The sequence below is a fragment of the Lepus europaeus genome, chromosome 12 (assembly GCF_033115175.1).
Source record: "Lepus europaeus isolate LE1 chromosome 12, mLepTim1.pri, whole genome shotgun sequence".
Taxonomy (NCBI): Eukaryota; Metazoa; Chordata; class Mammalia; order Lagomorpha; family Leporidae; genus Lepus; species Lepus europaeus.
In genome coordinates this window covers 74,740,019-74,763,576 of record NC_084838.1, presented here as the reverse complement: position 1 = coordinate 74,763,576, position 23,558 = coordinate 74,740,019, and the positions used below count along the sequence as shown (strand labels likewise).

General features: G+C 48.5%; 1 protein-coding gene across 8 annotated transcripts in view; it reads left to right on the top strand.

Annotated features, from left to right (window-relative positions):
- Positions 1-23,558, top strand: part of KANK1 (KN motif and ankyrin repeat domains 1) — a 218,780-nt gene that overhangs the window by 182,483 nt on the left and 12,739 nt on the right. For 6 of the 8 annotated variants that reach the window (XM_062208365.1, XM_062208367.1, XM_062208366.1 and 3 more), the window contains 3 exons: positions 10,826-13,501; positions 22,122-22,310; positions 23,077-23,185. In XM_062208365.1, coding sequence (XP_062064349.1) covers positions 10,826-13,501; positions 22,122-22,310; positions 23,077-23,185 — 2,974 coding nt within the window. Of the gene's footprint in view, positions 1-8,252; positions 8,273-10,825; positions 13,502-22,121; positions 22,311-23,076; positions 23,186-23,558 lie in introns of those variants that run through there. The other 2 variants (XM_062208370.1, XM_062208364.1) reach the window with 2 other exon arrangements.

Here is a 23,558-nt window from a genome sequence, read left to right as displayed (position 1 = left end):
GCCTTAGCCGCCCTGGAATCTTTCCGCCTGCTCCAGACAGCAGGCTGCTTGCATTGGCTACTTCGAGGGCTGCACATGTGTGCCAGTGACACCAACTCTTCAGCCCGTCTTTGTCCACCCGTAGGGGTACGCATGGTGCTGGAAATGAGCCAAGCCTTCAGCGTCGGCAGTCCGGCCGAACGTGCGGCGAGGACAAGCTCAGCGCAGGGTGTGACAGCTGTGGCTGTAATTCTTTCTCCCAGCGCCATTAGTCATTTGGCCTGGAACGTGCCGCGGTGAGACCAGAACAAAGCAGCCAGTGTATCCTAACTAATAAATGAGGCATAATGTCGAAGCCTGGCCGTGTCAGTTATTTCAGCAACCTCAGGTGCTTTTCACTCGTGCTGAAAGAAAGGCTCGTTGTGGTCGTGTATGGAGAAAAGCACCGAGGACGTCCGTGCTCAGACGTGGCTTGTTGCACTGCTTCTTGCTTGAGCCAGGTGTCACGATCCCCTTGAGAAACGAAGCCTTGAAAGCGAGAGCTGCTGCGGCCCACATCTTCACGGTTGGAGCTGAAGTGTTCAGCCTGCTCACTGTGTCCAACATAGGCTTTCCTTAGGATGGTGCAAGTGGCATCTGGGGCTGTGCGATTCTCCACTGGGGCAGAGAGGGGTTTCCTGGCATTGCAGAAGGTTTGCAGGTGACCCCACCTCTACCCTTGGATGCCCCCAGTGTTGACAACTGGGGATGTCTCCAGATATTGCCAGAGGCCTCCCGGGGAGACAATATTGCCCTCGGCTGAGAATCACTGGAACCAGGCTAGCACTGCCACATGAGTGTTCGATCTTCTAGCCTTCTGCTTCCTGGGAATCACACTCATTTTTAGGTCTTCCCAAGCCAAATATTATTTGGACAGAGAATTCAGTGTCACTGAAATGGTTTTTGAAATGATCCCATTTCCATTTCATTAATGCAGAAAAGCTTCAAGGAAATAGCTTTTTTTTTAAAAAAGATTTATTTATATATTTGAAAGGCAGAGTTAGAGGGAGAGAGACAGAGAGGTCTTCAAACCGCTGGTTCACTCCCCAAATGGCTACAATGTCCAGAGCTGGGCTGATCCGGAGCCAGGGGCCAGGAGCCTCATCTGAGTCTCCCACGTGGGTACAGGGGCCCAAGGACTTGGGCCATCCTCCACCGCCTTCCCAGGCACATTAGCTGGGAGCTGGACCAGAAGTGGAGCAGCTAGGACTTGAGTTGGCACCCATATGGGATGCTGACATTGCAGGTGGTGACTTAACCCATTATGCCACAATGCCAGCCCTGAAATGTTCCATTTTTTAGGAGATAAATATGCAGGTACTTCAAAAAGTTTGTGAAAAATGGAATTAAAAGATGAGAATATTTTGGCAGAAAATTTATACATAAGAGAAGTCTTGAAAATGTTCATGGAAAATGCATACTATGTAAATTTTTTATATCGAAATAAACTTCCATTTTTCACTGACTTCTTGAAATAGCCTCATACACAAATAAAAAGTAGAATTACCATTGGTTTGTTATTTTCAACTGCTCTGTGAACAACGTGGGGATTTGGCCTTTGCTGGGAGAGTTGTTTAATTGATGCTGTCACATTGGTACTGGGTTACCCCAAATTGCAGACTATGCACAGTGGGATGAGAGAGGGCCGAAGGAAAGAGGACTTGGTGACCCATGTCTGGGAGGTGGGTCAGCTCCGAGAAGTGGCAGGTCAAGGAGCACTTTACAAAACACTGGTACACATTCTGATGATGCCTCCTCGTGTGTGATCCTTGCTTCACATCTGCCTTGCATCTTTATTTATTTAAAGTTAGAGTTACAGAGAGCCAGGGAGAGGCAGAGAGAGAAAGATCTTCTATCCACTGGTTTACTCCCAAAGTGGCTGCAATGGCCTGGGGCTGGGCCAAGCCAGGAGCCAGGAGCTTCATCCAGGTCTCCCACATGGATGCAGGAGCCCAAACACTTGAGCCATCTTCCAATGCTTTTCCCAGGCCACTAGGGAGCTGGATCAGAAATGGAGCAGCAAAGACTCAACCAGCCCCCATATGGAATGCCAGTGGCACAGGCAGTGGCTTTACTTGCTGTGCCACAACTCCAGCCCTCACATAGCCCTCTCTCTCTCTCTGCTATGCTGTAAGCCTTGTGAGAGAAAAGGTCTTACCTCATTCCTTTACTCTCTGTCCCTGGCTCCCAGAACAGGGCTTGGTAAGGTGCAGGCAAAGATGGATAGATGGATGGATGTCAGTAAGTACATCGAAGACAGATGTTGCTATGCCTATATTAATCAGCATTGCTGCTAAGTTGAGCATACAAATAAATTTTCGCTTTGCTTCCCACTGTACATGAGCATCACGGGATGAGTATTCCTTTGCTGAAAATGCTTGGGTCCAGATGTGTTTAGGGTCTTGGATTTTGGAAAATCTGCATATCTTTATACAAAATGAGAGATCTTAGTGATGGGCCCCAAGTCCAAACAGGAAATTCCTTTGTGTTTCAGGTCACCTCTCACACAGAGCTTGACAATTTTTTTTTTTAAGATTTATTTATTTATTCAAAAGAGTTCCACAAAGAGAGAAGGAGAGGCAGAGGGAGGGAGGGAGGGAAGGAGGGAGGAAGGGAGGGAGGGAGGGAGAGGGAAGGGTGTCTTTCATCCGCTAGTTCACTCCCCAGTTGGCCACAATGGCTGGAGCTGAGCCGATCGGAAGCCTGGAGCCAGGAGCTTCTTCCCAGTCTCCCACGCAGGTACAGGGACCCAAGGACTTGGGTCATCTTCAACTGCTTTCCCAGGCCATAGTAGAGAGCTGGATTGGGAGCAGAGCAGCCGGGATACAAACTGGTGCCCATATGGGATAATGGCACTGCAGGCGGCGGCTTTACCCACTACACCATAGCGCCGGCCCCTACAATAATTTCATAGAATATTCTGAGTGTGCGTGTTTGGACTGCTACCTGGCAGGTGAGATCAGTGTGGAATTTTCCACTTGTGGCGCTCAGAAAGTTTGAATTTTAGAACATTTCAGGTTGCAGATACTTGATTATGGATTGCTGAATTTTATAGCATTTTAACTGCTCCCGTTGAATTTCATTCATTCTTTGCCTACTGCGGTGTGATCCACACGGTTGTGAAGGTAAACTTTATTGACGCCTTTTGGCCCAGGCAGTGACTCTGGTGGACAGATTGCCATGCTTCAGACCCTGGCACTCCCCAGTCTCACTGCTCCCGTCTCCTGTAAGCTTCTCTGCCTGCTCTTCCCTGCCACCTACCTCTCTTTGCTTTTTCCTCTGTCATTGCTTACCTGATCCGCAGAGCGCACCTCCTGGCCTCCTCCATTCTGTCTGGCTCACTTGTTCGCCTGTATCCTTACAACTGACCTCAGTTAGTGCCTGTTTAAGGTGTTTGGGCCTCTCTTCCCTGTTAGACTGGGTCTCATTTTATGTCTTATAAATTCCTCCTCCCACCCTCTCCACTGAATAGGACCATTTTCTGCATTTAATTAAGCTTTCAGTAAACATTCTATAATGAGGGGAGCGTGGTGCCAGGAGCAGTCTCCGCCACAAGATTTCCAGACGTTCAGAAAATTCTTGAGACACCAGGGACAGCCCTGCAGTCTGAGCATTGCGTTGGGAGCTGTTACTCTCGGATCGCAGTTACAGATTCGGCCGGTGGATTTCTGGCCCTGGGCACTCAGGTCTGGTTCTGGTTCCGTGAGTCCGCAAAGGCTTTCACAGGCACGGGTCTCCTTGTAGCCCACCTAGGATTAGTCTTTAAAATGTTGCTTTTCACTTCCTCTGTAAATCTTGAATTCCAATTTTGTAACAAAGTTTTATTTCAACATACAGCGTTTTTCTTGTTTTTAAGATCTGGTCTTGCTCTGGGGGCGGGGGTGTGAGGAGAAACTCTTGTGATTCAGTTTGGCGCCAGTGAAATAGACCCAAAACGAACACAAGCTGAAGGAGATCGAAGTTTCTGTCATTGGAACTGGGCTTTCCAAGGGTCTTAAAGTAACTCTGACCACAAACCCTTGAGACCAGGCTCCTCCGGGAGGGCTGTGCCCCCATCCCTAGGTGCACTCTTGGTCTGAGGTAGCCGCGTTCCAGGCAGCAGGGTGGAAGAAGGAGTAAGTACAAAATGAGGGCAAAGAACTGTTCCTGTGTCTTTTGAGGGAGGTTCCCGCCATTTGCAACGTGACATTCTTGCTTTTAACCGAACTAACAGCAAAAGAGGTTGCGGAAACAGACTTTCTGTGTGTGCACCTAACACTGGGAGTTCTGTAGGTGTGGAAGAATGGAGCACCCACACTGAGGGCCGTCCAGTGTCTTTGCCTTGGCTGCCCATTCATGCCTCTCCGAGTGAGCTTTCTAAGTGTTTCCTTTAGTACCCTGCTTCAGCTTGCCAACTGTGACTTCTTAGAATGCTTTTCGAAAGACAAACACACATGCATTGTAAAACTTTATAAAGAATAAAATTTAAATCACCATAATTCCACAGCCTAAAAATAACAGTTATGACAGCATCATAGGAGAAATGTCTTTAACACTAATATTTAGCAAATGACTTCTCTATTCAGATAGTGAGGCTGCTCCTCAAAGTGTGCTGTGTTATACTGAATATTCAACTATTTATTCCTTCCATAAACACTTCTAAACATCTCCTTCATTCCTAAGGCCTTGTTCATTGGTTTGTGTGTGGAGGAGGGAGGTGGAGAGAAATGAAGGAAATTTAAAAAGTAGTCCAGCACCAGGAGACAAAGGGCTTCAGAAGGTTCACAGAAAATTCCCATTATCTTTTAATTCCATCATTCCACAAACTTTTTGAAGCTCCTCTCAAAAATTTGAGAAAATTGGGAAATGAATCAGGGTTCTGTAAGTGCTATGTTCACGTTCATGTGCAAAAGGAAAAGCCAGAAAGCAGAAGATAAATAACGCAGAGTAATTTGTACTGTCAGCAGTTGTGAGAAAGTGACGCGTTGAGAACGCACGCGTCTCACATTTTGGGTTGCTGGAGAGTGAAGTTTGGGTGATGGGTTCTCTGGGCGGTGTGGGAACAAGGAGAGCTGAGGTGGTTAAATTCTAACCCGTCCTGACTCCCAGAGGGAGAAGTCCAAAGTGCGTCGGGGGAGACTTGAGTGTGACCTGTGTCTTTTGTGCTTTTTACTCGGAACTAACTGAAGGCGCACCTGCTAATAAGGTTTTGCTGCCTTGTGTCACTGGTGTCCTGGAGTTCTCAGTCCTAGACGTGAGTCAGTGCACCTTTCCTGTTGTATATGTGTAAATGGGAAAAGTAGCTGTGTTGAGAGATTAAAACACACACACACACACACCCCTAGGAGTTCAGACATTGTTAACACCACCACTAGATGGTGAGATAGGAATAACTTTTTTTCTTCCTCCTTTAAATGGTCTTTTTGTCTTTTTATTTATTTTTTTAATTTCCAAGCAAGTACTACATTGGCAACTGGAAAAAAGGTTTTGTTTTGATGTTGCTGTTCATTGGTGGTGTGCGAGGGGGGTGCCCGCAGTTCTCTGGAGCCCATGAGGACAGTGGGTGCCCCCAGCACCCAGGAACAGAGGCGCCGCGCGCATACCTCTCAGTCACCTCAGGTGGCAGTGCTGAGGCTGCTCGATTTCCATGCCACAATGCAGACCCTTTCCTGGCGAGGTGCCTGGTCCAGCCAGGAGACAGAGCCTCTCTGTGGTGACATGACTGTCCGACCACTCAGGTTGTACTCCTGACACAGCTGGAATGGAGAGGACGCGCTTCTAAAAGGATCCTGGTTTCCTGTTTTCATTAAGAAGACGGGGAATGCCTGTGCTTCCGGGGTCTTTTCCAAGAAGTCTTTGCCGGTACCTATATCTTGCAGGGTTTCTCCAATGGCCTCTAATAATTTGATGGTGTTGGGTCATAGATTTAGATCTTTAATCAAAGTTGAGTGGATTTTTGTATGAGGTAAAAGGTAGCGGTCTTGCTTCATGCTTCTGCACGTGGAAATCCAATTTTCCCAGCACCATTTGTTTGATAGACTGTCCTTGCTCCAGGAATTGGTTTTGGATCCTTGATCAAATATAAGTTGGCTGTAGATGTTTGGATTGATTTCTGGTGTTTCTATTCTGTTTCATTGGTCTATCCATCTGTTTCTGTACCAGTACCATGCTGTTTTGATTACTACTGCCCTGTAGTATGTCCTGAAATCTGGTATTGTGATGCCTCCGGCTTTGTTTTTGTTGTACAAGATTGCTTTAGCTATTCGAGGTCTCCTGTGTCTCCATATGAACTTCAGCATCATTTTTTCCAGATCTGAGAAGAATGTCTTTGGTATCTTGATTGGTATCGCATTGAATGTATAAATTGCTTATGGGAGAATAGACATTTTGATGATACTGATTTTTCCAATCCATGACCATGGAAGATTTTTCCATTTTTTGGTATCCTCTTCTATTTCTTTAAGATTTTGTAATTCTCATCAAAGAGATCTTTAACATCTTTGGTTAAGTTTATTCCAAGGTATTTGATTGTTTTTGTAGCTATTGTGAATGGGATTGATCTTATAAGTTCTTTCTCAGCTGTGGCATTGCCTGTGTATACAAAGGCTGTTGATTTTTGTGCATTGATTTTATATCCTGCTACTTTGCCAAACTCTTCTATGAGTTCCAATAGTCTCTTAGTAGAGTTCTTTGGGTCCCCTAAATAAAGAATCATATCGTCTGCAAAGAGGGATAGTTTGAGTTCTTCCTTCCCAATTTGTATCCCTTTAATTTCTTTGTCTTGCCTAATGGCTCTGGCTAAAACTTCCAGAACTATATTGAATAGCAGTGGTGAGAGTGGGCATCCCTCTCTGGTACCAGATCTCAGCGGAAATGCTTCTAACTTTTCCCTATTCAATAGGATGCTGGCCTTTTAGTGTTTTTTTTTTTTTTTTTTTTTTTTTTTTTGGTCCTACTTAATACTATTGGTTGAACTCTGAATTAACACACAATTATTCTTATGTGTTTAAATTTAACTGAAAAGTGATCTCTGTTAAATATAAGAGTGAGAATAAGAGAGGGAGGAGATGTATAACTTGGGACATGCTCAATCGGACTTGCCCCAAATGGTAGAGTTAGAAACGTGCCAGGGGATTCCAATTCAATCCCATCAAGGTGGCATGTACCAATGCCATCTCACTAGTCCAAGTGATCAGTTTCAGTTCACAATTGATCATAATGATAGGTCTAAGAGTCAAAGGAATCACATAAACAAGACTAGTGTCTGCTAGTACTAACTGATAGAATTAAGAAGGGAGAGAATGATCCAACATGGGAAGCGGGATACACAGCAGACTCATAGAATGGCAGATGTCCTAAACAGCACTCTGGCCTCAGAATTAGCCTGTAAGGCATTCGGATGTGGCTGAAGAGCCCATGAGAGTATTTTAGGCATGGAAAACCAAGACACTCTGGGGGGGGGGGGGGGGCGGGGAACCTAAATGAAAGATCTCTACAAGTGAGATTCCAGTAGAAAGAACGGGTCATCAAAGGAGGTACCTTTCTCTGAAGGCAGGAGAGAACTTCCACTTTGACTATGACCTTGTCTAAATAAGATCGAAGTTGGCGAACTCAAAAGGCTTCCATAGCCTTGGCAACTCATGACAAGAGCCTAGGGTGATTACTGACGCCATAAACAAGAGTGTCAATATGTTAAGTCAACAACAGGAGTCACTGTGCACTTATTCCTCATGTAGGATCTCTGTCCTTAATATGTTGTTCAATGTGAATTAATGCTATAACTAGTACTCAAACAGTATTTTACACTTTATGTTCGGTGTGGGTGCAAACTGATGAAATCTTTACTTAATTATACTAAATTGATCTTATGTCTATAAAGAGAATTGAAAATGAATCTTGATGTGAATGGAATGGGAGAGGGAGCGGGAGAGGGGAGGGTTGTGGATGGGAGGGAAGTTATGGGGTGGGAAGCCATTGTAATACATAAACTGTACTTTGGAAATTTATATTTATTAAATAAAAGTTTAAAAAAAAGAAAGAAAGAAAGAAAGAAAGAAAACAGAGAATGCCGAACCACTGAGCGTGCTGGGAGGGGGTGGCCCGAAGCCCAGCCGACTTCATTGGTGAAAACGCAGCTAATGGTGTTTTTGCGTGGCCTGTAGGAGCGGAGTTTGTGCAATAGTTGAAGGTCTCCTTAAGGGGCGTGGACCCAGGGCTGTCGGGCGGGGTCAAGCAGTGGGAGCGAGCTGGAGAGCTGTGTGGGGGGAGCGCCGAGGTAAGCAGTTTTGCGGACCCCTCTTGCCTGGGGCTGGGACCACGCAGCAACCCCACAGGGGTGCAGGGGGTTCCGGTGTGACATGGAGCCTGCACTTTCTCTTTGCTTGCTGGATTTCAGACAGCGCTGGAAACAGGTCTGGCTGCATGCTTTGCGTGAGTGCTTTCTCCCTGTGGAGTTGGAAGTTAAAAGGAAGGGCGGAAAGACAGGTTTTGTGAGCGGTGCTCTTGGGTCAGCTCTCCCGAGCCTGGGGCTGTGAAAGGATTGATGCCGACCCTTCCTTCAAGTCCAGTCCACCCCGCGCTGTGTGGCAGAATCGAGATCTGATGCCTACCTTCTAACAGCCAGAGCAGTTTAATATTGCTTTAAATCGAGACGCTAGGAAAACATGCCCCTTTTCCCTCTTTTGGGCTAGGTTTTTCTACTTGACTTGCCAATCTTTTGGAAGAAAGGGCAAATGGGGACAAAAGGGTTATTCTGAGAATTTTGCTATGAATGGGGCAGTGTATATAGCCTTGGGAGTGCAGACCAGCAGCCCTGGCTGGCCTGGGGGTGGGGGTCCTTAGGCTTGTTTTCCTGAAATGGTGGTTTGAAAAACAATGAATGGATGGAAAAGGTTTTTGCACCAAAATAAACTTACCTTAAATTTATTTTTTTTTTTACTGTTTGGGAACAGAGACACGGGGCGCTCACATCTGCTGGTTCTCTTCTGAAATTCTGGCAAGAGCCAGTGTCCGGCCAGGCTGAGGCCAGCAGCTGGGAACTCAGTCCAGGTCTCCCACGTGGGTGTTAGGGGCAGTGATGGAACAGGACAGAAGCCTCAGCCATGCTTGCTTATTGCCCAAAGAGATAAACATCGGAAGGTATTCCTTGCCCTTGAATCTCAATTGGGCCCCACACCCTATTGCCTTTATACATCCACCCCCCATCCCCCATCCCCTACGGAAGACCAGTTCCAGGAATTCCCTTCCACCTACTGCCCCCTACCTCACCCCCATCCCTAGCCCTCCTAAAATATAAAAAGGTCCCAACCCTTGGGGGTCGGGGCCTTCTGCCATGTTCTCCTTCAAGGTGCATGTGGGCAGTTGGTCACCCACCTCTACGAATTTTTTCTTTGAATAAATTTGGTCTGGCTGTAAATCGTACACTGCCTCCTCTCTGTTCTGCACCTCTTTCTTCCTACATGTTGCTGCCCTGTTTGAAGAGGCACCAATCTGCCACTCCTTTCCTAACAGGTACCGCTGCTTGAGCCGTCACTTGCTGCCTCCTCAGGTACATAGGAGCAGGAATCAGGAACCAGAGCCACAGTGGGGCATCAAACCCAGGTGCTCTGATTTGAGATGCAGGCTTCTTATTGCCAGGCACCGAACTTTTATCTTTTAATTCAATGTTCCGTGAACTTTTTGAAGTACTTTTTGATGTACTTGAACCTTGACATTAATCAGGTGGGTTTGTGTACCCAGGCTAGAGGCAGGAATGCAAATGGCTTACATTTTCACTCACTGCTTTGGGGTCCTTTCCATAGCTCTAAACTGCAGAGCTTCTTAGTATAGCTTGAGAAAAATAACGTTCTTTGACCTTACAATTCAAACAGATAAAAATGGCCTTGCTTTTAAACTTGAAACGTGTAGCTCAGGTCAGCAGTGCAAGGTCTCTGCTCTGAAAGGTTCTTGTGTTTCCTTTTTAAAATGTTTGGTTTAGCTGCAAGTGGCATTTACTGAAAGCCACGTGATCCAGTAGTTGAAGTCTGGGTTTGCCCTTTGTTTTGATTCTCCTTTGCGACTCTGTGGATTCGTCATAAAGACAGAAGAAGTGTCCTTGAGATCATAAATGTTTTGTCCAGAGGGAGACAACTTGGCTCTAGTTGGAGGAGAGTTTGGCTGTGGTTTTACACGGTGAGAAATTGGGAAGTGGAAGATACAAACTAGAATAGAGGCTGTCCTCTGTTTGCGCTCTTGCACCTGTGCTGCAGGAGCCGTGCACCGACATCCTGCGTCCTGGCCTTCTTAGCCAGGAAGGCATCAAGGCCAGGTGTGAGCTTGTGGAGGTGGTCGGGCTCCCAACAGACCTGTGCCAGGAGCAGTGGGATGGACAGGCCCGCTGGATCTGCTCTGCCTCTGCCGCTCTTCTGCTGGCCTCCAGCTTTCTGGGCCCTGGGCAACGCTTGGTAAATAGGGATCGTAGTGTCTGCTCGCCATACCGCAGGGACCTGCAGAGGACAAATGTGCCCTATCTCTGCTTTCAAGTTCTGAAAATGCATTCTTTTAAAAATAAGGTATCAAGGGTTTGCTTTGTTGTTAGCTTTTGAAAATCATCATCCCATATATTCTTTATGAATTAAATATGTGTCTCTATTTTTACTGCAGGGGAAACTCAAGTTCAGAGAGGTTTAGTAACTTGCTTGCCTAGCTCAGCAGATGGCAGGATGAGAACGTGTGTCTGTCAACTCTAAAAATCGTGCCCGCTTGCCGCGCTGCTACGTACTCAGCTACTGGTTCTTACCACGAAGTGTGTTAGACAACACGGTGATGTTCTCTTTGCTCTCTCTCCCAGGAACAGCAGATGATGTCCTGAATGGAGGCCATGACAAGGAGCAGAAAGACCCTTACTTTGTGGAGACCCCTTATGGTTACCAGCTAGACCTGGATTTTCTCAAATACGTGGACGACATACAGAAGGGCAACACCATCAAGAAACTGAACATCCAGAAGAGGCGGAAGCCATCCGTGCCATGTTCGGAAGCCAGGGCCGCACCCAGTCAGCAAGCTGTGTGGGCTTCCACTGAGTCCTTGTCGTCCTCCAACAGTGATGACAGTAAGCAGTGCCCCAGCTTCCTCCTAGCCAGAAGCCAAGTGACGTCGACTCCAGTCTCAAGGCCGCCTGCCCCTCTGGAGAGCTCAGCTGCCTTTCTTACCATCCCAGAAAATCGGCAGTTGCCACCGCCGTCACCACAGCTCCCAAAGCACAATCTTCATGTCACCAAGACGCTGATGGAGACCCGGAGGAGACTTGAGCAGGAGAGAGTCACCATGCAGGTGACCCCGGGTGAGTTCAGAAGGCCCAGGCTGGCCAGTTTCGGAGGCCTAGGCTCCACCAGCTCCCTCCCCTCCTACATGGGCTCTGGAAACCACAATTCCGCCATGCACCAGCTTCAGAATGGATACCAAGGCAACGGGGATTACGGTGGCTATGCCCCGGCAGCTGCCACCACTTCCTCCATGGGGAGCTCCATCCGCCACAGCCCCCTGAGCTCAGGAATCTCCACCCCAGTGACCAACGTGAGCCCCATGCACCTGCAGCACATCCGTGAGCAGATGGCCATTGCCCTGAAACGCCTGAAGGAGCTCGAGGAGCAGGTGCGAACCATCCCCGTGCTCCAGGTTAAGATCTCCGTCTTGCAAGAAGAGAAAAGGCAGTTGGCCTCACAGCTCAAAGACCAAAGGGCTGCATCACAGAACGATGCCTGGGGGGTGAGGAAGCGGTCCTACAGCGCGGGGAATGCCTCCCAGCTGGAGCAGCTCTCCCAGACCCGCAGAGGGGGCGGGGAGCTGTACATTGACTACGAGGAGGGCGAGATGGAGAGCGCGGAGCAGAGCACCCAGAGGATAAAGGAGTTCCGGCAGCTCACCGCCGACATGCAGGCCTTAGAGCAGAAGATCCAGGACAGCAGCGGCGACGCCTCCTGGGATCCCACGGAGAATGGGCAGTGCCGGCCGCGAGAGCACCGCTCGGTGGCGGTGGGTGCCGATGAGGACATGAACGCCACTGTGGTCTACCACCGGGGCTCCCGGGGCTGCAGAGATGCCGCCGTCGGGACAGTCACTGAAACGAGGAATGCTGGGGTTGGCGTGACAGAGGCCATGCTTGGAGTGACTACGGAGGCTGACAAAGAAATTGAGCTGCAACAGCAGACCATAGAAGCCCTCAAGGAGAAGATCTACCGCCTGGAAGTGCAGCTGAAGGAAACCACGCATGACCGTGAGATGACGAAGCTCAAACAGGAACTGCAGGCTGCCGGATCCAGGAAGAGAGCTGACAAAGCCACCATGGCCCAGCCCCTGGTTTTCAGCCAGATGGTGGAGGCAGTGGTGCAGACGAGAGACCAGATGGTTGGCCGGCACGTGGACGTAGTAAATGCGTGTGTCGGGACCTCCGTGCAGACGAAGAACGTGGGCGTCTCCTGCCAGCCTGAAGGGAAGGATCAAGACGCCGGGCCCGAGCTGCCCATGAGCTGCTGGGTTGTTAAGGAGAGGGTGGAAACCCGTGACCGGTGCACCGGGAGGACCCTGGACACCTGCGACAAGAGCGTGGGTGTGGAAGTCAGCGTCTGCGAAACGGGGAGCAACACGGAGGAGTCTGTGAACGACCTGACGCTCCTCAAGACAAACCTGCATCTCAAAGATGTGAGGTCCATTGGCTGCGGAGATTGCTCCGTCGACGTCATGGTCTGCTCCCCGACGGAGCGCGCCTCCCGGAGCGTGAACACCGAGGCCGTGGGCCGGGTGGAAGTTGCTGTCACGGCGGCACCGCACACCACAGACCGGCACACCAGCACCACCTTGCAGCAGGCCAGCCAGTCCACCAACACTGAGACAGCCTCCTTTGCTGAGGCCAGCACCAACACCTGCCTTAGCACTTTGGACAAGCAGACCAGCACGCAGACCGTGGAGACGCGGACAGTGGCCGTAGGAGAAGGCCGTGTCAGGGACGTCAACTCCTCCACCAAGACCCGGTCTGTCGGGGTGGGAACGGTGCTTTCCGGCAATTCTGGGCTTGACAGGCCTTCCGCTGTGAAGACCAAAGAGTCGGGCGTGGGGCAGATCAATATTAACGACAGCTATCTGGTGGGACTCAAAATGAGGACCATAGCGTGTGGGCCTCCGCAGCTGACGGTGGGACCGGTGGCCAGCAGGAGGAGCGTGGGGGTTGGGGATGAGCCGGTAGGGGAGTTCCTGGAGAACCCCCAGGCCCAGGCTCCATCTAGGGTGATGACCAGCTTGGATCACTACATTGAGCGCGTCCAGAAGCTCCTGGCAGAGCAGCAGACGCTGCTGGCCGAGAACTACAGTGAACTGGCAGAGGCTTTTGGGGAGCCTCACTCGCAGATTGGCTCCCTCAACTCCCAGCTCATCAGCACCCTGTCGTCCATCAACTCTGTCGTGAAGTCGGCAAGCACCGAAGAGCTGAGGAACCCCGACCTGCAGAAAATCCGTCTGGGTGACATGACAAGTAGGTGGCACCTGCTGGGGGCTGGGGGTGAGAACGTGGCTTGGTCTATTTTCTGTGGCTGTGTCTGGACTGCCAGGGCCTGTGTCATTTATAAAGAACACAGGCTTCTTTGGGTCACCATTCTGGAGGTGAGGAGGGCCTAAGAGCGTGGCACCAGCGTCTGCGTGGTGTCTGGCGAGGGCTTTCTTGCTGAGGCATCACGTGGCACGGGGCCTCGCATGCTGAGACCAAGCAAGCTCACTTTATCCCGCGGGAACTCCCACGGTAGCCACAGTGATCTAGAGACCAAATTAACACAGCGAGGCCACTCACAAGGGCAGGCGGAGTAAGCTTCCAGCTCCTGAACTGACACGGGGCTGCTTCAGACGGTGGCAGGCAGGACAGCGCGTGTCTTTCCAGGGGGTTCGATTTGTTTCCGACGGCTGGGGCTGTTTTTTGGAACCATGGAGTAAGTTTCGAGTGGTAATGGGCAGAATGAAAACCAGGAATCAAACTCAATAAGCAACTCTGGATTCACAGTATCTGGTAGCTTTGTTGGCTTCTGGCTGAAGACTCAAGCTGTGAGAAAGACAAGCCAGTGTTGCCTAGAGTTTGTCTTTGAGCGCTGCCAGTGTTTTTTGTTTTTGTTTTTTTAATTACTAAGAGGGATAGTGGGAGACAGAGACACACAGGAGAGAGAGATTTTCGATCCGCTAGTTCACTCTGCAAATTCCAGGGCTGAGCCAGGTTGAAGCTTGGAGTCCAGAACTCTATCCAGGTCTTCTACGTGGCCAGCAGGGACCTAAGAACCTGAGCCGTCACCTGCTGCCTCCCAGGGTGTGCATTAGCAGGAAGTTGGAAGTAGAGAAGTCGGGGCTGAAACCAGGCACTGCAATCATGGGATGCTGGCATCCCAAGCAGAGATCGAAGCTCTGTGCCACCTGCCCATCCCAGGGGCTGCCAGTGTGTCATGATGTTTTATTCTTGATCTTCCAGTTATCTACTTAGCATACTCACCCATTTTACACAGCATTGCCTGGGGGAAAGAATCCTATACTGTCTGTACCCACAGCTGTCAGTATATTGCCAATTCAAAGTACTGGCATAACATGTTTGCAGTTAAAGTTTTATGAGCAGAAAGACACCCCATTAATTCCCTGATTAACACAGCAAGTGACTGCTGACTTCCTGCTGTGTGTGAAGCATGGGGACAGGCTCTGAGGATGCTGCAGTTGTCCTTATGGTGCCCACCTGCTAGTTACGGGTTCATAACTCGAGGGTGCGTCAACACTTTGATGGAAAAAACTGTGTGGATTTCAGGGTTTATGTGCAGTAGAATAAGCTTATCTTTTAGTTCCATTTTTCTGCAGACGGTTTGAAGCCCCCTTCAATGGCAAGATATGATGGGTACTGAGGGGACAGTGACACTTTGAGGGCACAGAGGGTGGCAGTGGTCAGGGGTCCAGCTCTTTGAGCTGTGAGGTGGTCAAAGCAGGCGTCTCTGACTAGGGAGCCTGGAGCCGCAACTCTGGGAGCATGGAGTCTTTCCCCCCTTTTCCTTATTATGAGTGCTTCCATGTTTTGTGTGTCTCACTCTTCCTCCTTTGTATTTATTCTTGCTCACCTCTTCTTTAAACTGAAGCCGATGATCCAGGAGTTACACTGAGGTCCTGGGCCTCACTGCCTGGCTCCTCATGGTCATGTTCCTCTGTTCCAGTGCTCACTCAACTCACCTGGGGGCAGTGCCGTGCAGTAAATTAATTCTTCTGTGACAACGTGCAGCATAGACTTAGGCAAGCTATCCACAAACACTCTCTGTTCCCTTTATAGCCTGAGATTGTGTGAGTGAAATGGACTGAAATAGATTATTACTTAGCATTGGCTTTTGGTATCTGTACTGTGGGACAGTTTCTTGTGGAAAAGAAAAAATAAACCTGACAACTGAGGTCTAGATTTTTGCCCCTTAGTATCCGAAGAGTTTTCTAGCATTATAGGGGGCATTTCCAAATTCGCAGAATTAAAATGTTAAGGGGAGTGAAGCAAACTCTTAAGGAACTAATGCTATGTCTGCTTCCACGTGCTTTCAAAATTAGGTCAGATGTTAGAGTCAAAATAAAATTCTTCCAGACGCGGAAGGCACAGGATCATCGCTGTGAAAGCATTTTCTTCCTGGCCTTCCTGAACTCCTCAGACTGGGGTTTCTGTTTCACATTCCTGCTGAAAAATCCCAGCTGCAGCACTGAGGGATGCGCACGCCCCTGAGCACCAAGGCCAGGAAGTGTTGCGCTGGGATCTGCTTGCAGCCCTGCTGATGTCCCACACATCACGGTGGTTGGGTCAGGCTTCTCCACTGGGGTCTGTTTCAGCAGGATTGGTCTGTAAAGGCAGCTCTTCACAGGGCTGCCCATCAAATTCACCCAAGAACATTTCTTTCTGAAATGCATGGGTTGCCCTGTGGCTGCCCCACCCCCACTACCACCACCTAGCAGGCACCCCAATGTCCAGTTGGAGGGGGACGTTGTAGTAAACAAGGCTGCTTAGTCTGGGGTCCAGAGCTGCATGAATAACTGAGTTTGGGCCTTATGTGAAGAAAAGCAGTTTTCTTAAGATTCTCTGAAGGGATCGTGGCCCTCAGAAAGACTGACTGTGCAGACCTGGGGCAGGCATTGCTCAAAGGTGTCATTCTGTCCACCACCTTTGTGCGTCCCTTCTGTGGCAGTTGATTGACAGTCTTGCTCTGATGCTTTTTGGTTGCAAATGGTTGTTCATGAAGTGCAAGTGTGCTCTTGGCAAAGACGCAGGTTTGCTGCAGCTCTCTTAGCCTGCGTGAATCCACTTCAGGCTCAAGCATGGAGAAGGGCAGCTGCAGAGAACTGAAGTGGCTTCGAGTACAGGGATGTCCAGTGGTACACGATACAGGTAGTCATTGGCACTGGAGGACGGCAGTGGCCATCCGTTCTGAGCTGCAGGGCGTCCGTGCCTGGGGAAAGATGGCTCAGCCTGCCCTGTCCCATCTCTGGTTGGGTCAGTCGACAGCTGTGTGTTAAACAACAACCCCAGGCAAAATGCGATACCACAGTGGAGAGAGAAAGGGGTGGGCACCTTGAAGAACTTGCCGTTCAATTGGGAATCCAGGACGTGTGCACCAGAAACGTGAGTCGTCATCTGTGGTGGTATATTTCACATACCAAATAATGTGCAAATAGAACAGGCTCAGAGTCTCACGGTCGAGCTGCCCATTGGGCAGAGAGGCGGGCCTTCGCCGTACCGGGAAGACGGAGCACATTTTAACCTGAGTAACTGCAGCCTGTCCATCTGGGTTTTCCGGGTCCAGTCTTGGGGACAGTGTGTCATTAAATGTGGGTGGGGTTGTGCTGAGCGAAGATCTAATCGTTAATCCCCACTGTGGCATTTTGAGTGAGTGCCACCTTTTAGATGCTCAGAGTCATGACAGATGTGTGCTATGTTCTTGGGAAAACAGCAAGCTGGCCCTAAAAATGGTTAGACGGTAGCTCTGACTGTGTGCGTTTTCCATCTCCACTTGGAGTTGACTGTTGAGGTTGGCGACCTCATGCACCAGCACCCAGGCAGGGTTCTGAGAAGGGAGCCTAGAAACAGGAAGGCAGTGTGCTTTCTCCTCCACCAGAGCTGTGTACTGCTAGCCTGTGGGCACAAAAGGTGGCCCTTCGTGAGCAGTTGCTCCTGACTGCTCCCTAAGTGGGCACTGGGGCTGAAGGCCATGCCCAAGCCCTTTTTCTTTATGAAAAAGTAGAAGTATTATTTCAGATCACTTTGAATTTGTGCTTTGGGAAAATACCTAAATGATTAAGCGGCCTTCATAATCAGCCAGAAATGTCTGTCCTGCCTGTCCTGGACAAGTAATCTAGATATTACTTAAAAAGCAAATTAGAGGGGCTGGTGCCGTGACGCAGTGGGTTAACACCCTGGCCTGAAGCACCAGCATCCCATATGGGCGCCGGTTCATATCCCAGCTGCTCCACTTCTGAGCCAGCTCTCTGCTATGGCCTGGGAAAGCAGTGGAAGATGACCCAAGTCCTTGGGCCCCTGCACCTGCATGGGAGACCCAGAAGAAGCTCCTGGCTTCAGATCAGCTCTGGCCATTACAGCCAGTTGGGGAGTGAACCATCGGATAGAAAACCTCTCTCTCTCTCTCTCTCTCTCTCTCTCTCTGATATCAAATAAATAAATAAATCTTTAAAAAAGCAAATTAGAATGCCTAGCTACAAATGGTTAAGTACTGGTCATACTGTTGATAGGTTAGTTTTCAGAAAGTACTTGACATTAAAAATACAGATAGGGATTACCATGTTAGAATACCTGAAATATGTGAACAGAGTCACTTTTAAAATGTGTGCAAAGACCCAAGGATTTGAACCGTCTTCCACTGCTTTCTCAGGTGCATTAGCAGGGAGCTGGATCAGAAATGAAACAGCCGAGGCTTGAACCTGCACCCATATATGGGATGCTGGCACTGCAGACCATGGCTTAACTCAGTGCACCATAGCATCAGCCCCTTAAAATCCATTTTCTAGAGCTTCTTTTCTAGCAAGTTTTGAAACCCACTGCTACATGACAACTACTACTGCCTATTCTATATGAATAAGTGTCTAAGGGTCACTGAGGGAACCAGGAAAGGGGGTCTCGCAACTCTTCCTGCTCTAGTTTACATCAGATTATTTTGCTTATAAAACAGTTTGCCTTTAAGGTGCCTAAAATTAAGGACATACTCAAGTTAATTATTTTTCCGTACCGTTTGCCTTAGCTGTTCTGAGCGCACGTTAAAATTCGGAGCACACTTGAGAATTGGAATTAATACATCAGAGGTGCTCCTTAGTTTCCGGAACACTGCAGTTTCTGTCGCTGGCTGTCTTCCAGTCAGCACCAATCTGGCCAAGTTGTAAAACGAGGCTCACTCTATATGGATATTTATGACCACTGAAAGTCTGAGTTAATGACAGAAGACTTCCCACAGTGGCCCGCTCCACTGTGACTAACTCCCCACTGTGCCTGTGGGACCCGTGGCCCCAGTAGGAACGTGAAGCAGTTAGGCCAGAGTGACAGAGTTGCGAAGGCAGTGTGTAATTACTCCTGTTGGGTTCTCCCTATTGTTTGGGCAGCATTTAACGTCCCGGGCTGTTAATTAAAATTCCCAGTAATTCCTAGGAATTCATGTGGATCCAGGTAGATGAGTTGGAGTCAGAGGGGAGTCTATACCCTTTGCTTTTCAGCAGTAGGTTTTATTTTGGTTAATTTAATTCAGTGGTCTCAACCTTGGCTGCATGATGGAATCTCCTGAAAAGAGGTTTCAAAGCCTAGTTGTGGACAGTTCATTTTGTACCAGTGCTTTTAAAACTCGCCACCCAATTCAGGGCATTCTGATGGGGAGCCAGCGTTTGCTTGTTGACCCCTGGTTTTTGGCTTTCTCGGCCGCACCCTTCCTTTGCTTCGTGTGAAGGCAGTGCTCACTTGTTAGGCTCGTAGGCTGGTGCAGGCGTCCTCCGTGGTGCCATAGCTGCAGATGGGTTCTTCCCGCGTTCACACAGTTGTTCCGGTGCCAGCCCAGCCCAGTCAGAATTAGAAACCATCCAGGAAAGATTGTCTGGCTGTGCTGCTGACAGGTCCCCTCTGGCTTGGTGAGAGCTACTTTGATGCTTTCTGATGGGCTCTGCCTGTGCAGCTAGCTCAGCACACTCTCCCTGAGTTTCCCCGAGTTCCCTGGGCACTCATGCATGTGCTGTCACCTGGCGCTGGAGGAAGGAACTCCGGGAGCTACCCTCCACCCCAGAGACACCAGCGAAGCTGAGCCAAGAGATGGCAGCCACAGTTAAGTCTGGACAGTGAGTGCTGGGGACAGTGCTGGAGAAGAGACCCCTGTGCTGTGGCACCCGGGACAAAGACTCGAGGGGAAAGAGCCATGGAATGTGGCTGAGCCTGGAGAAGGGGGGTGGGGGTGGGATTTAATTGGTGAAGGAGGACTACCCGAAGATGCAGACACAGATTGGGATTAGTGAAGTCACAGCACCACTCTGTACATAGGGGAGGCTAGGAGCTGAGCAGTGAAACTCCTCGGGCCAGGGGAAGTGTCACGTGCATTCTGAAAGACCCTCGAATGCCTCCACCCTCACTGGAGGAACGTTACGGCGTCCCAGTTCACAAACCGAAACTATGGGTACAGCAAGCACAGCATCAGTGCCTCTTGGGGGGAGAGATTATCTGGAAAAGGTAGGATGAAGTGTTACTAGGCTGTTAAAAATGTTCTGCCTCAGGCTTACACACTTATGAAAACATATCCGACCTGCACTGGAAAGTGTGCGTTTTAGAGTATACAGGTTATACTTCAACATAAAGGTACTTCTGGGGCCAGCACTGGTGCAGCAGGTTAAGCTGCTGCCTGCAACACCAGCATCCCATATGGGCATGGTTTGTGTTCCGGCTGCTCCCCGCTAATGCACTTGGAAAGCAGCAGAGAACGGCCTAAGTACCTAGGCTCCTGCCACCCACGTTGGGAGACCTGAATAGATTTCCAGTCTTTTGGCTTCAGCCTGGCCCGGCCCCGGCTGTTGTGGCAATTTGAAGAGTAAACCAGCAGATGAAAGATCTCGCTCTCTGTATCTCCCTATCTGTAACCCTGCCTTTCCAATCAGTAAATCTTTTATAAAAAGTACTTTTAAAAGCCATATTTACAAAGGAAAGAGTACCCATGTATCACAAGAGTCAAAAACCATAGCAGCCAATAGAAATGTGTGACTTGTTCCCAGACTGTTAGAAAAATCTAAATGCTGACTAGATGTGTGATGAGCATAAGAAACAATTTTGTTTATTTTTTGAGAGGCGATTAGAGACAGTGTTTCCATTTGCTGGTGCACTCCTGAAATGCTGGCAATGGCCAGAACTGGGCTGGGTCAAAACTGAGAAGCAGGAACTTAGCCCAGGGTCTCCTGTGTGCGTGGCAGCAATGCAACTGTGCACCATCACCGCTGCCTCCCAGTGTCTACAAAGCAGCAAGCTGGAATCAGGAGCCAGAGCTGGGTATCGAACTCAGATATCCTTACGTGGGGCGCAAGAGTCCTGACAGGCATTGTAACAGCCAGGCCAAGTGCCTACCCCTACACCAACATTTCTAATTACTGCATACGGTTCTTTCAAATAAATGTATGAAAGCTTATTTACCAATTTCTTAGGGGCAGACTATGATGTGTTCTTTTTATTGTTTCAAATATGGAAACAATGACCATCCCTGCATATCTTTAGGATGCAATTTCTGGAGATCAAATTACTGAGTCATATAATTGTTCTAAGAGTGATCTAAAAAAAAATTATGTATTTTAAAGAGTTAAAGAAAGAGAGGGGGAGACAGAGAAAGAGAGATCTTTCATATGCTCATTGACTTCCCAGATGGCCATAGCTGAGCCCAGCTAACTCCAGGAACCAGGAGCTTCATCTGGGTCTCTTACATGGGTGTAAGGTCCCAAACATGTGGGCCATCTTCCACTCCTTTTCCAAGGCAGTTGGCAGGAAGCTGGATCAAAAGTGGAGCTGCCAGGACACAAACTCGTGCCAATATGGGATGCAGGCATCTCAAGTGGTGGCTTTACCCGCTGCACCATAGCGCTGACCCTATAACAGTGATTTTTGAGAGCACTTAATCCGTATTCATTATAGAAGCAATGGCAAATACAGGGGAAAATTAGGATCACCATAGCTGCTTAATTTTGGTAAGTCTTCTAGATAAAACTTTTCTCCTATTTGTGTCTGAACTGTACATTAATGTATTTTAATAGGGTCACACTGTACATGAAATTTTCTTTTTTATTTAACCATATATTGTAAACTTCTTTCCATACCAGCGACATTAATAACAGAGTATTATTTAACCTAATTTTCTATATCACTCAGTGAACAGATAAGTGTCCAACACAAGCAGATGCACTTCAGCAGATGTGAGCGGAACAAAGTTGACCTCAGCTACTACTGCATGCTCTGGAAACAGCTGTAGTCATGTACCGAGGTGTATTACAAAAACCGGGAGAGGTTACGAAAGGCAGGCTGTGAGGGTTCTGGCCAGCTCTGCTGACAGTGATTTGACTGACAGGGTTTGGCCATGGGGAGACAAGCCTGGCAGGTGCAAGAGCCCTGTGGTCCCATGTGCCGTGACAGTGCTGTCCCAGTCAGGACCATGAGAACACTGAAGTAGTGCAACTGGACAGGTCAGCTGGTGCCAGTTTCTGGGTGGTTTAGAATCTGTGCCTAAGCAGTCTGGGCTGTTTCTGGCTCTTTCTAGGTGGTGTTAGGTTTTGTTGTAGATGCAGTAACTGTGGCACTGGAGTGAGTGGGAGCCCAGGGCCAGGGGAACAGAGAAGCCGGGGGAGTCCATGGAGTTCAAACGAGAAGCCTGGCAGATCCAGAAGTGGGCTTTGGAAGAAGGGCTGAGAGTCAGAGGCAGGCTTGGGGGCCTGGGTTTAGGTGGCTTGTGCAGTGGCTGCCACTCCTCCAGAAAGCAAACACAGGAGGAAACCACTTGAGAAAATGATGAGCTACAAGGCACTAAAAAGCCCAATTTTTAAGTCTATCTTGTTGCATCCTTGCATCACACACTCCTTACCCTTCTCCTTGTTCACAGGAAATACCTTGGAATGCACCTGTAAGTGCAGAGGCCTTGTGTCAGGAGGACATCTGACGTCCCAGGCGGACCAGGAGGTGGGGACCACAGAAGGGAGGCCCATCAGCAGCCGGGTTGCCTTCCCTGCGCAGGAAAGTTCATCATCGCCCGTGAACCTGACAGATGACCAGATAGCTGCTGGCCTCTACGGTAAACAACTTTCTCACAGTCCTCCTCATCAGGAATCTAGGACCAGTGGCCAGCATTCCAGTTTAATATCAGTGTGCTTAATAAGTTGACCTGGAAAAAAAGATTGTACCTATTAGGAAAATAGGCCTAGACTATCTTTAAAGATTGCCAAAGGACCCAGCTCAGCGCCCTTCAGGAAATGTATCTGATATTGCAGATTGTGTTCTATTTTAAATAGCATTTCATGCTGTCACATTCCAGCAGGCGTATGTTTTCCCCAGGTTACCTCAATTGAAGAAAACAGAGTAACAGCAATAATCATTATCTTGGTGCCTAAGTGGTTTTGGGGATCAGATGAGATACAACATCACTCTGTAAACAGTGTAGCCTGATAGAAATACCAGTTGTCACTGGTTTTGTTATTTCTGGAAGTACTAGTAGATTTTCTTTCCTATTTAGAGAATGTTATTAGTGGAACAGTGGATTACTTTCTTTGCATGCACACTTTTCCAGTGGATTTTTTGCAATTTTCTCATAGATACATGCCAAGATCTACATTTACATGTGAGGGAACTTCAATAAGTTCCTAGAAAATGCAAGTAAAAGATAAGTTTATGATGGTGAAAAAAACTTGAAACCCAAACAGGCTTTTTTCATAAAATGTGTTTTCCATGAACTTTCTGAATACCCATTGTATGGGCGAAAAAAATGATGGTACAGGAGGAAAGATTACGTATTTGTTTGGTAAGGGTTCACGTTCATTCTGCTCACCTTCACGTTTTCACAGTAGGTACAAATAATGAAAATACATTGAAGTCCATCATGAAGAAGAAAGATGGCAACAAAGATTCAAATGGCACAAAGAAGAATCTTCAGTTTGTTGGCATTAATGGAGGGTAAGGAATGATGGTGGGTCTTGCACTTGACACTGCCTGTCTGTCTCCTCTGCCTCCTGCTTACCCAAGTTGCATTCAAGGTGCCTAGCCTGGGATGCTGCTACAGCTGGGTGATGGAAGATTCCCTGCTCACAAAGGTGCATGTGGCCTCTGTCTTCTCCTCTTGCTGTCTTTAAGGATATGTCACTCTTAAGGATAGCTGATGACACAGAGCAGTTGACATCTCGCCTCTGACCTGAAAAACGTAGTCTTCAGCAAAAAGGGAGCAGGGTTCCTGCACTCTGTTGGACAACTTGTACTTATCTATGTTAGAACTCACCAATGAGCAGAAAGAGACCAGGAGCATCATTCCATGGGCTGGTAGTAGTCATCC